The following is a 14,068-nucleotide window of genomic DNA, read 5'->3' on the forward strand; positions in this document are numbered from 1 at the left end:
CGTACTTTGCGCAGTTAGGGGGTGTCATAATAGCTGGTTCAAAGGTAAAAAAAATACCTGCAAGACATTTGTTTTGATCACAATCCACGCACAAGAGCTGAATGTGGATGTGGGGCACCCTATGATTTGCACGCACCTCCGAAGGGCGAAGAAGCTAATTTCAAGACCTTTCAAGATTCAAGATGCAATTTATTTTGATTCCCGCCCAACATACACTGAAAATGATACAGTTTAGCAGTTCTAGGTAAATAAACACCAATTCGTCACTTTTTCAAAACTCATGGAACAAAAGGAAACACATATTTAAGTTATTTTATAACTTATTTTGGATGCTATTAATCAGACTTATTAGACTTATATTAATCAGACTAATGCTGCACAGCACAGTAATCAGTTTACGGATAAGGACCAAAAAATTTCATTACTAATTTAAAACTATCAACAAGTGCTTTCACAGATGAAAGAGATAAAACATGTCATCATTTACTCGCATCATTCCAATACTTTGAATACTTTCCTCAGTGGAACAAAAAAGGAGACATATGTTATCCACAGTCACCATTCACTTTCATTGCATATTTCACTGCATATTTTGTCCATGAAATGAATGGTGAATGAAGCTAACATTCTGAATGCACATTTGCGCCACTTTGACTTGCATTCACGTCTGCTTTTAAAAACACGAAATCGCTGTCTATTTCATGTACCAGCACTCGACCGACTTTTCCGCTGTGCAGGTAACGTAGCTACTGATATGCCTCTGTGCTTTTATAATTCCGCATCGAAGACCCGTCTACTCCGAGCAACACAAACAAATTTTAAATGTCCTCATAAGTTATGGCAGGCCACTTTTTCATTTCATCCTCCCACTGTGTTATACACCGCGGGTAGAATAAAATGTGAAAGTATCTTGAGCCTGTGTGAACCGCAGACCTTATTTAAGGGATTTAACCAAAATCCCATTAAAAAAACCCATTGACTCTGGGCCGAAGGAACCGGAAGTGCTAAAATGCTAACTCGCTTCTGGGTTTTCGCCTACAAAGTGACATCATAGTTCCACCACTCTATTATTATTTTTAAAAATTGCTAGGTGTTTCTCATATTCTTTCCCTTCTCTCTCTGCTTCTCTCCAGTCCAGCGGGTGGCGCTAAAACACACGTTTGTTTGCCAAACACCATTAAACCCCAGAGGAAGAAGTTCAGTCTCACCACATGCTCTGTTGTTTTGTCCTGCTGCTGTTTTAATGCAAACTGTTAGAAATGTTGTTTCTGTAAATGGACAAATGCAGTTTTTGAATCAGGTCAGTAAATCTCTGTAATATTATTAGTATGACTCAGTGTTGAAGCAAGCAGGAATATCTGGAGGAGTATCATCTGAACTGAGATCTGCTGCTGAGAAGATGGTGTTTGTTAAAGAGGAGAGTGAGGAGAACATGATTAAACCAGAACCCTGGAGAATAAAACAAGAACCAGAACCCTGGAGAATACAACACGAGGAACCAGAACCCTTGAGAATAAAACAGGAGGAACCAGAACCCTGGAGAATAAAACATGAGGAACCAGAACCCTTGAGAATAAAACACGAGGAACCAGAACCCTGGAGAATAAAACAAGAACCAGAACCCTGGAGAATACAACACGAGGAACCAGAACCCTTGAGAATAAAACAGGAGGAACCAGAACCCTGGAGAATAAAACAGGAGGAACCAGAACCCTTGAGAATAAAACAGGAGGAACCAGAACCCTGCAGAATAAAACATGAGGAACCAGAACCCTTGAGAATAAAACAGGAGGAACCAGAACCCTGCAGAATAAAACAAGAACCAGATCCAGAACCCTTGAGAATAAAACAGGAGGAACCAGAACCCTTGAGAATAAAACAAGAACCAGAACCCTGCAGAATAAAACAAGAACCAGATCCAGAACCCTTGAGAATAAAACATGAGGAACCAGAACCCTGGAGAATAAAACATGAGGAACCAGAACCCTTGAGAATAAAACATGAGGAACCAGAACCCTTGAGAATAAAACAAGAACCAGATCCAGAACCCTTGAGAATAAAACATGAGGAACATGAAGGTTGGTGTTTATTTTTGATTCACATTTAATGACTGTTTGTGATACATTAGGCTGACAAAGCTTAAGGTCTGAGGGATTTTGGGGCCCTGGAGAAGTTTTTTTTTTTTTTTCAGTATTAAAAAAACAACAACATATTAATGTCTTACGTGTGATTACACTGTATTCTGCTCAAACTGTGATACAATAATACATGAGCAGCATAAATCTACCCTACATGTTACATGAGAAAACGACATTTATGCATGGTTAGTGAAAAACTAAGGCCATAAAACACACAGAACATCTGTTCACAAGACTTCTGAGAACTGGATGTGGTAGACTAGAGTTAATGCCACAAACAATTCTGCTCACTCATTCACAGAAAACAATATTATGATGTTATGATAAATAAAATAAATGTTATTTTTACAGTTGTACAGACTTCCATTATATATTTTTTCCTACTAGCAAAAGTGGACCAGCTACTGTTTGCTTACCCACATTAAAGCACAAGAAAGATATTAATACAGGTTTGGGACAACATGTGAATCAATAATGACAGAAATTAAGTTAATTGTTTATTTTCATTTTTTAAATGGGATTATCAAGCGATTATTGTTTAATCTAATTACGTAAAGTTATTCATTAAATTAACCTCAAATTAATGACATTACTTAACTTTATCTTTAATTAATCGGCACATGATGTGTTACAGGTAATTTAAAGTTATCATTGTGTTAAATTAGAAAATCACTGAGTAGTCATTTACAAAAAAAAGTAGTTTTAGAAAGAAATTTAAATTCAACAACAATATAGATAAATACTGAAATATTAAATGATTTAAAAAGAGAAACGATGCTCTAAATATAAAACAAAGCGTGGTGGCAAAATGAATGAATCTAAAATGTAATTATTTGCACGTTTACCTTATCTTCATTTTTAAGCTAAAACTTTTATGAAAGAAAACGTGCAGTGTTTGATATAGAAACACATGCAACTTTCATACGCATCTGACTGACAGAACCGGGCACTTGTATTTCAGCATTGCTGTTAATATTATGGTTATTTTAAAAAATCGTTTGCTTCATGTGTTAAGTTCAACACAACTTTATCACTCGACTGAATCTGCACATGCATATTAGAAGGTTTTCTTGCTCTATCCAAGCAGTACAAAAAGTATTAGAACGATTGCTTTTATATTATTAGTAGCAGAAAGGCAAACATTACAATACTATCTTGTTTGCCGTCAGCATTCAGCAAATACGCATTTATATCATTTAAACAAATCTTTGAATGACTAATGAACATTTCATTTCACAAACCTTGCAAACTTAGTCGAATCCAGTTGTGAGATCTTGTGAAGTTTGCATTTGTATCTTGCATGATCATGTGTTCTCTGCGTGACGGTCGGTCCGTGTGAATTGATTGCGGACACAAGGAAACGCGCGATCAACAAACGTTAAACTCGTGATTTAAAATTATGCTCCGCTTTATGCATTTGCCCACTGTCGTATTCATGTCATTTTCACTGAGTGCTGTATGTAAAATAACTGTTCCCTTAGATTTATTTGAACAATGTGATTCCCAATGCACATAAACATTGCCCAGAATACCGAGTGGTAGGTTTATTTGAACAGTGAGAGACAGAATAACAACAACAACAAAATAAAGAAAAACGCATTTCAAAAAAGTTATAAATAGATTTGCGGTTTAATGAGTCAAATAACTAGGGGTCGACCGATATGCATTTTTCAGGGCCGATACCGATTATTACAGACCAAGTCGGCCGATAACCAATATTTTTTACCGCTATATGTCTGGTGTAAAAACAGGAAATTAATGTCAAAAGTAAGAATAACAAAGGCTCTGACAAAAACTGCCTTCCCTGGTGTTGGTTGCACTTCTTACTCTCGTCTTCCTCCGTGCATCCATCTACAACAAGGGTAATATAAAGAGAGAGTTAAAAGTGGAGCCACTGTATGCGTCATAATTAAGCCTATGAATACTGTACTACAGCTAAACAGCTTGGGGAAATGTAAATATTTGGCTTCAATAATTTACATGTTAGAAATGTATGTGTAATAGCATAACCTCTCATAATTCTTCATTAATTCTTTTCTGGTGACTAAATCATAACTTAGAGAGGTGACTATTCATTCATATAATTCACATCAATTGATTACCTTAAAAAGCTCAATGTACTGTATATAATAAGTGTAAATTTAATTGTCTTCATAGCTCCATTGAAGAAGAAGACCGCAACTATATTAATAAAACTATAACACTAATAGCCTGTTATAGGCACACTTGGTTCAATACCCTATTGAAATGTCACAATTTCTGTTGCCCTAATCTTGGGCTATGTGACGGTATCTTAAGCTTGGGCTATGTGACGGTATCTTAAGCTTGGGCTATGTGACGGTATCTTAAGCTTGGGCTATGTGACGGTATCTTAAGCTTGGGCTATGTGACGGTATTTTAAGCTTGGGCTATGTGACGGTATCTTAAGCTTGGGCTATGTGACGGTATCTTAAGCTTGGGCTATGTGACGGTATCTTAAGCTTGGGCTATGTGACGGTATCTTAAGCTTGGGCTATGTGACGGTATCTTAAGATTGGGCTATGTGACGGTATCTTAAGCTTGGGCTATGTGACGGTATCTTAAGCTTGGGCTATGTGACGGTATCTTAAGCTTGGGCTATGTGACGGTATCTTAAGCTTGGGCTATGTGACGGTATCTTAAGCTTGGGCTATGTGACGGTATCTTAAGCTTGGGCTATGTGACGGTATCTTAAGCTTGGGCTATGTGACGGTATCTTAAGATTGGGCTATGTGATAGTAAATTCCATTAGTTTTAATTTACAGTGCAGTCCAAATGAATCCATAAAAACTCTATTAAACTCAAATGGGTTTACTATTAAAATTAAAACATGGAAGAAATAGCGTATTGTGTGATTATTGGTCTTCTAGCCCATTCCAGCCTTGAGTAGGTCTACAATCTTCTCACCTTTATAGATTATGTTAGTTGATCTAGTGGGCGATGGTCAAAGTAACCTAATAATCTAATCTATTAACTATGCATAAAAACCTGTCTGTTTGTTTACTTAACAGATATGGGTGTCATGCCATAACATATTTGAATACAACTGACTTTATATTTAATGTGAATTTAACATTTAAAGACTAATCATTGTACAGAAAGAGAACAAAGAACATTTACATGATCAAAGAATTTTTACTGACAGTCTATAGAGTTCAAGCACTCTCAAAAACTCCCATTAAAATCACTGAAGCTGTTTACACTATGAAATTAATATCCCTTTAAGAGAGTGCTCCTACTCTTAGCTCCTTACCTGTATAAAAGACACCTGAATTGCTGCGCAGCAATTTGGGAAGCATTTGCAACTGCAGCGTATGAAATACCGAATTGAGCAAAATTATGATATCGTACCATTTTAAATATAATATATAATGGTACTTTTCCAGTACTGGTATACGGCTCATCCCTAGTCTATGCTAACATACAAACCTAAATAGCAAACTATTGTGTACAATGTAGGTCAAAACACACAGGTACTTCAGTACCTCTCCATATTAAACTGGTTAAATGTAAATGAATTTAATCTTACACTGCGGTACATGAACAGTGTTAATCCGGCATGTTGTCATTGTGACCATGACGGCTGTAACATGAGGCTATTTTTACATATTTATTTTAAAATCTTTTATAAATCCCACCATGGCATATTTAAATCCCACAGTTGAATGATGGTCCTTCTGTCCAAAATTGATCAAAAACATCTTGGGACAAGGTTTTCACACTGAGACATTAAGACCGTTAGCAACTTCGTTTGTTTGTCTGAGTGAGCAAGGGGGGCGGGATCTACCGATAATAGAGAGCAGCGCAAGCAAACTGGTCAGCAAACGAGCTCAGAACAGGATTAATTGGGAACCAACGTTGATCTTGTGATACTGTTACTGCGCAGTGCTGCGAGATCCAGTGAAAAGCGTTTGAACTCGCCACAGACTGAATAAGGTAGCTGCTAGTGAGCAGCATTCAAATCCTGTTATGAACCGATCAAACAGCACTGACCAGTGTTGCCAACTGCTTTGAATTGAAGTAGCTAAAACTACTAGCTAAATGTCACTAGATGACATCATAATGGGAAATTCACTGATCTATATAAAGATGAATACAGATCAGATGAGAATTTAGATAAGGTTTGTCCAAGCAGTTGCTATATTTGTCCCTAAACTTTTGAAACAAGTCTTAAAAGGGGCGGGGAGGTCACTAATCTAGCTACAAAATAGCTAAATTGGCAACACTGGCACTGACGCAGAAACCCAAAAGCAGTAACACTAACTGAAACCATGGCAGAAATAGTCCAATGTTATTACATCATCAATTTCAGGGTTTATACAACCTTTTGAGAGACAAATTCAAGAACTTTTGAATGACTTTCAAGTATTCCACACAGCTGTTTCCAGCACTTTAAAACACTAAAAATGATCCAATTGGACAAAACACAGTGTATATCAAAATATAGTTTTGTGGCTAAAAAGCACTTGTGTAAAATTAAAAAATACATCAAATTACCATAATAACCAGTTGATGGCAGCACAGGAGCTTTTATTGGCTTATTAGTCATTCATTTCTACTTGCTTTATATTTCGAAATGATAAAATATCTATTATAAAACATCAGATCACCAAGAGATCAAATTCTGTCAAAGTTTTGCACTATTTTTGTGTATGTAGTAAGAAAAAGTGCAATTCAGATGCAAAGTTTGGTGATTTGTAAATCAATTAAAATCACTCAATTAAAAGTTGTCAGTCAGGTCTATTTAATACTACAGAGGACAATAAGTAAGAGCAGTATATATTAATTTTCTATATACAAATTAGATTTTGCATGAGACTAATGTTACTAAAAGTAAATTTTGTATGCTTCCCAACTCAAGCTCAGTGCTTTACTGTCAAATGTGTACCAAGAATGTAATATTATTAGTAACTACACTTATTAATGCAAAGCCTCTGTAATTTTATGATTAAATTATCTTTATTTTTGATGCCCCCCAGCAACAACCAAACCTGCTTCTGGTGCCACCATCTGTAAAAGTTAGTGGCGCTGCGCTCAAATGTTAGTCTGGAGCCCTGCACTGTTACATCTGGGTTCACTTTTATGTTCACATTTCACCATTTTTTCTTTTATTTCAGAGTCGATTGAAGAAAACGAGAAGAATGAAGAACCAAGTGAAGCTGAGGAGAAAAATCATGTCAAAATTGAAGAAAAAACTTTGAGTTGCTCTCAAACCAAACTGAAAGATTTAAAGCAAAGAAGAGACAAGAAATCTTTCACCTGCACTCAGTCGAGGTTCACATGCAAAATGAGTCTTGAGCGTCACATGAGAGTTCATACTGGAGAGAAATTGTACTCTTGTGATCAGTGCGGGAAGAGTTTCTCACAATCATCAAACCTTAAGACACACATGGACATCCACACTAGAGAGAAGCTGCACACATGTGATCAATGCGGGAAAATGTTTTTAGGGGCTTCAGTTCTGAAGAAACACTTGAAAGTTCATGCAAAGGAGAAGTCACATTCGTGTAAATTGTGTGGTAACAGTTTTGAGCGTCTACAAAATTTGAAAATGGGTCAGAAAATACATACTACTGTTGGAGAGTACATGTGCTTTGAGTGTGAAAAGACGTGTACAAATCTGCATGAGATGATTCACACTGGAGAAAAACCTTATAAGTGTTCACACTGTGACAAAAGATTCAGTCGGTCAGGACAACTGAAAAGACACAATAGGATCCACACTGGAGAGAAACCTTATAAGTGTCCACAATGCAATAAGAGATTCAGTGATTCAGGAGCCCTAAAAATACATCAAAGGATCCATACTGGAGTGAAACCTTATAAGTGTTCACACTGTGACAAGAGATTCAGTCGTTCAGGACAACTGAAAAGACACAATATGATCCACACTGGAGAGAAACCTTATAAGTGTTCACTCTGTGACAAGAGATTCAGTCGTTTAGCACATCAGAAAAGACATGAGAGGATCCACACTGGAGAGAAACCTTTTAAGTGTTCACACTGCGACAAGAGATTCAGTGATTCATCACATCAGAAAGCACATGAGAAGATCCACACTGGAGAGAAACCTTATATGTGTCCACAATGCAATAAGAGATTCAGTGATTCAGTAGACCTAAAAATACATGAAAGGATCCATACTGGAGTGAAACCTTATAAGTGTTCACATTGTGACAAGAGATTCAGTCGTTCAGGACAACTGAAAAGACACAATATGATCCACACTGGAGAGAAACCTTATAAGTGTTCACTCTGTGACAAGAGATTCAGTCGTTCAGCACATCAGAAAAGACATGAGAGGATCCACACTGGAGAGAAACCTTTTGTGTTCACACTGCTACAAGAGATTCAGTCGTTCAGCACATCAGAAAGCACATGAGAGGATCCACACTGGAGAGAAACCGTTTGTGTTCACACTGCTACAAGAGATTCAGTCGTTCAGCACATCAGAAAGCACATGAGAGGATCCACACTGGAGAGAAACCGTTTGTGTTCACACTGCTACAAGAGATTCAGTCGTTCAGCACATCAGAAAGCACATGAGAGGATCCACACTGGAGAGAAACCGTTTGTGTTCACACTGCTACAAGAGATTCAGTCGTTCAGCACATCAGAAAGCACATGAGAGGATCCACACTGGAGAGAAACCGTTTGTGTTCACACTGCTACAAGAGATTCAGTCGTTCAGCACATCAGAAAGCACATGAGAGGATCCACACTGGAGAGAAACCGTTTGTGTTCACACTGCTACAAGAGATTCAGTCGTTCAGCACATCAGAAAGCACATGAGAGGATCCACACTGGAGAGAAACCGTATCACTGCACTGCATGTGGGAAGCTTTTCAGTCAATCCTCTGCTCTACAGTCATACAAAAAACATTCACAGCAAGTAGATGATCTTCAGATCTAGCATTCTTAGGTCTAATCAGTCAAATCATGTGACGTGAATGTCGTACAGTCTCTTGCTTGAGAAAATAAAACGAGTTGAAAGTGTACGGAGTCGCGGAAGAGATGAGGGCTATCCTCGAGCACGATTTGAGACGGAGTGAAACACGGACAAATGCGTTTCATCCATTCTTTCACCCCCAGCGTGCAAGGTTTATGCAGAGGGATACAGAACACATAAATGTTTTTTTCAAGATGCAAAAAATGAAACCGTACAACTATTCATTTAATAAAAAATGAAAAATAAACCTCTGGAACTTCATTGAAAAAAAAAAAAAAAAATTCAAGTGTACAGTTTCATTTTTTGCATCTTGAAAAAATATTTCTGTTTTGTATCCCTCTGTGTTGTGTTTGTTTATTTTTTCTGTTAGGAAGATAACTGAGCCTTTAAATCTCCTTTGTAACAGATATGCCTTATAAATATAGAACAGGGCATTTATAGCTGTATTTCTGAACTACTTACTAATGACTATTAATGTTGGGACAATGCTTTATAAAGGATGATTTCCAGCATCTTTTGCATAGTTGAACCCTTTCCAGCAGTGACTGTATGATTATGAGATCCCCCTTTTCACACTGAGGACAAAAGAGGGACTCGAACACAACTATTAAAAAAAGGTTCAAACATTCACTGATGCTCCAGAAGGAAACGTGATGCATTAAGACCCGGGGGTGAAAATGTTTTGAACATTTAAAACCACTATTAAAGGTTAAAAAGTTTAAACAGACCCTCTTTCTCTTTCTCACCCACCCCCCACCCCCACCCCTCACACAGAAGCAGAGTGACATGAAGCTGTCTCATAAGTTTTTTAATTTTTTGCTTTCCATAGTGTATTGTAAATTCATGAAATTAATCACATTTCCTCAGAATGGCTTGTTCTGTGTATGTAAGTTTTTATGAAGTGTTTGGAAGCTGCTCTTAAAAGATAGAAAAAAAATGCTCTCTTTTTTACTGTAAATTTAATAAATTGCCATTAAAACACCGTTCAAGATATCCTAAATCCGTTCGCAATTTAGCATCTTCAGTATATTGGCATCATGTGAAAAATGTTTGGTGTGAATTACTTGTTTCTGCTTGGAGGAGTATGAATTTATTTACAGCCTGATTAAAAAAAAACCCACATTAAAATAAAAATAGCCGACTTCCTGTTGGTCGTAGCTAATGACTGTAAATTAGAAAGTTGCTCGGCTTAATGTGAACAATTTATGTACCGAGATTGGTGTCTGTAGCTAAAACTAACCCCCCCATTTTTGACAAAAGGTGGCGCTATAGAGCGCCTCTTCCACACCCGTTTATGACCTTTTTTCTGCCTCAAAATCACCAGAAACGAATTTTCAACTTTGACACGTTGCCATGGCAACATAATTTTAGATATAAATATTCCCTTCACAGTTTTACATCGGCCGTGTTTTGACATTATTCTGATGAAGTTTGAAGCAAATCGAGTAAAAATAAGATGCTGAATTCAAGGCATTTTGAAAACGACACACTTCCTGCAGCCAGTTGGTGGCGCTATAACTTTGACTCCTAATAGTCACATCTATGCGATCGGCATCATACAACAAACGAACGAACCAGTGAAGTTTGATCAACATCATACAATGCATGTGGACGTTATTAGGCATTTCCTGTTTCTTATTTTTCGCCATAACTTCATCGCCTCGCCACGGGCAAACCGTTCCAGATATCAAAAACATCTTTGCAATTTAGCGTCCCCAATGTCTTGAGATAATTTTCACCGAGTTTGGTGGCAATTGTTTGGAAATCCTCAGAGGAGTATATCAAATTCCAGAGCATGCGCTTTTTAAACAGCCCTGAATAGCCGACTTCCTGTTGGGCGGAGCCTATGACATGCTGCGCGGAAGTTGTTCGGCTCAATGAGTTCTATATGTGTACCGAGTTTCATATGAATACGTGCAAGTATGTGTGAGCTATACATCAAGTTTTCTGACAGTTTCTGACCAATAAAAAAAAACTTAGGAAAACAAGAGGGCCCTGCACCTTACTGGCTTGGGCCCTAATTATCTGAAGTTTTCACAGTGAATAAAGTTCTTCACCTTCAAAACCAGCAGATTCAACTGAGAGATTCAGATCAACTCAAAGATGGAGTTCCTCCCCAAAATAACAACGTTTTATTCTTGTATCAGTTTGTTTCATGATATAACTGTTTTCTTACGAGTTTCATATTATGTTCAATTGTCTTATAATGCATGTATCACTTGTAGTTTGCTTACTTGTAGACACTTTTTACAAACTGTTCTTGTTCAGGACACTGTTCTTGTTAAACACTTTTAAAGAGATTTATTTGTAATTTGTTCTTCACTGTTGTTTTTAAAAAGTTATTCTTCCATGTAAGATGTATTTAGGAAATGCATATGCAAGATGTACTGTCATGTAGCTTTGCAACTGATCCTTCTGTGCTTCACTTGTAAGTAGGAATAAATACCTGGACCTGGTATTGAACAAGCCCTGGGGCTAAATTACAGAAGACTGTAGTATCGAAAAGTTAATCTTAAAGGGCACCTATTATGCAAAATCCACTTTTACATGGTGTTTGTACATAAATGTGTGTTGGCAGTGTTTGAACACAATCACCCTACCAAGGTTAAGACAAAAACGATTGATGAAAAAAAGTTTGTAAACTGAAATAAAATGAAAATGTCCAAATATTACAAAAAACTAAAACGAAACTAAACTAACAACAGTTGGTGAATGACTAACTGAAATAAAATAAGTAACAAAAATAGAAATTGTTGTTTTCCTAATCGAGTGCTCAACCCTTGGCAGAAGAATGTATGAGCTGTGTGACAGTTTAGGGAAATATGTGTAAATAGCGCATCACGCACAAGGCAAGTTTATTTATATAGCACATTTCATACACAACTCCCTCCCGTCCTTACCCCCCCTCCCCTCTTTTACCCCATGCAACACTGAACCCTGACACTATGAGCCCCCCCCCCCCCCCACCAACTTAAAAACTCACTTGTGCAACTGATCACTACCTCATCCAGCACTGACTGCAAACTACCTTTTCTTCTTGCACTACACATATATCTGCACAGTTTTGTTTTATTTAACTGGTTTGCACTCTATCTATTCTGCCATGTGCCTTATGCCACTTTATCTATTTCTTTATTTTTCTACAATGTCCTATATTTGTATAGTTGTATGTACATATGTTTAAACTGTATTTATCTGTATTTGAACGTGTTTAATGTTAACTGTATGCACCAAGGGTCTGAGAGTAACGCAATTTCAATTCTCTGTATGTATGTGACGTACATGTGGAAGAATTGACAATAAAGCAGACTTGACTTGACTTGACAATGGTATTTCAAAGTGCTTTACATGAAAGAAAGTAAAATAGTCATAAAAATAAGGAGTTGAAAAAAAGAGAACAATAATTGTAATAATAATAAAAACAAATATCCTCAAGCTTTGTTCAAACTCTTCTGCACTAAGTGAGCGTTAAAAAAAAAAAACACCTTCCAAAACACCTACTTCACCCCCTACTTACATTGACCATCATATCTGACGTATTCGCTAAAACTCGGGGTGTGCCCCTGTCTGTAATGGTAGGAATTTAGAGCTGGTAGAGCGATTCAACAAGTAAAAGTACTTTAAAATCAATCCTAAATGTAACTGGAAGCCAGTGTAAGGACCTGAGGACTGGTGTGATATGCTCAGATTTTCTGGTTCTAGTCAGAATCCTGGCAGCAGCGTTCTGGATGAGCTGCAGTTGTCTAATGGTCTTCTTGGGAAGGCCGGTGAGGAGACCATTACAGTAATCCACCCTGCTGGTGATAAAGGCATGAACAAGTTTCTCCAAGTCTTGACTGGAAACAAAACATCTAATTCTTGCAATGTTTTTGAGGTGATAGTATGCTGATTTAGTTACTGCTTTGACATGACTACTGAAACTAAGGGTGTATTCACACCTGTCTTGTTTAGTTTGATTAAAACGAACCCTGGTTCGTTTCCCCCTTTGGTGCAGATCTTTTGGGCAGGTGTGAATACAGCAATCGCACTCTGGTGCGCTGCTCATAAGTTTCTTCATATTGCGTTAGTATACATAACAGCAAATTAGTGAAACAATAAAAATCGCACTACGAAAGATCTCTATGATTAGCCTGTTTTTGCACTTCCTGTTTTCCTTGCTTGAGAATTTCTGTCCAATGTATGGATGACCTTGGCACACGTGTGGTTTTGTTTCCAATTTCTGTTTCACTTGCAAAAAGGGCAGTGTGAAAGCGAACCGCTCCAAAAAAAAAAAAAAACATTCTATTTGGTCCGGACCAAAGCAAGTGAACTATAGGACTTTCCTGGTGTGAATACACCCTCTGTCTCCAGAATCACCCCAAGATTTCTGACTTGATTTTTAGTTGTTTGACCCCTAGAGTCAAGGTATGCATTCACCTTGAGAACTTCATCTTTGGAAACAAAGACTTCAGTTTTCTCCTTGTTTAACTGAAGAAGGTTCTGGCACATCCAACTGTTAATTTCATCAATGCATTGGCAGAGGGAGTCAATGGGGCTGCAGTCATTTGGAGATAAGGCTAGGTAAATCTGGGTATCATAAGCATAGCTATGATAGGGAATTTGGTTCTTCCTCATTATTTGACTTAGTGGGAGCATAAACAGGCAAAACAGGAGCGGTGCAAGAATTGAGCCTTGTGGGACTCCACATGTCATGGCCGTCCACTTAGACTTATGCTCTCCTATACTCACATAATAACCTCTCCCTTCTAAGTATGACCTGAACCATTTGAGTGCCATCCCAGAAAGCCCGACCCAGTTTTCCAGTCTCTCTAGAAGTATGTTATGGTCGACAGTGTCAAACGCAGCACTAAGATCTAGTAGTACCAGCACTGATATTTTGCCAGAATCAGAATTGAGGCGAATATCATTTATTATCTTAATGAGTGCTGTCTCTGTGCTGTGATGTGCTCGGAAACCAGATTGA

At 37.6% G+C, this 14,068-nt stretch overlaps 1 protein-coding gene across 1 annotated transcript; it reads left to right on the forward strand.

Annotated features, from left to right (window-relative positions):
* The first annotated feature begins 1,186 nt into the window (after positions 1 to 1,186).
* Positions 1,187 to 9,369, forward strand: LOC306856366 (uncharacterized protein). Its single transcript, XM_079395615.1, has 2 exons — positions 1,187 to 2,078; positions 7,274 to 9,369. Exons 1-2 carry the CDS (start codon positions 1,400 to 1,402, stop codon positions 8,536 to 8,538), a joined length of 1,944 nt encoding a protein of 647 aa, XP_079251741.1. The 5' UTR covers positions 1,187 to 1,399; the 3' UTR covers positions 8,539 to 9,369.
* The last annotated feature ends 4,699 nt before the right edge of the window (positions 9,370 to 14,068 follow it).

This window comes from Barbus barbus (genome assembly GCF_936440315.1).
Source record: "Barbus barbus genome assembly, chromosome: 3".
NCBI classification, from domain to species: Eukaryota; Metazoa; Chordata; class Actinopteri; order Cypriniformes; family Cyprinidae; genus Barbus; species Barbus barbus.

What these genes read in the sequence shown, in the direction of transcription:
- LOC306856366 (XM_079395615.1), top strand. Translation starts at nt 1,400, where the DNA reads ATGGTGTTTGTTAAAGAGGAGAGTGAGGAGAACATGATTAAACCAGAA. An exon ending in AAAACATGAGGAACATGAAG is followed by an intron (nt 2,079 to 7,273) that starts GTTGGTGTTTAT and finishes CTTTTATTTCAG; the next exon opens with AGTCGATTGAAGAAAACGAG.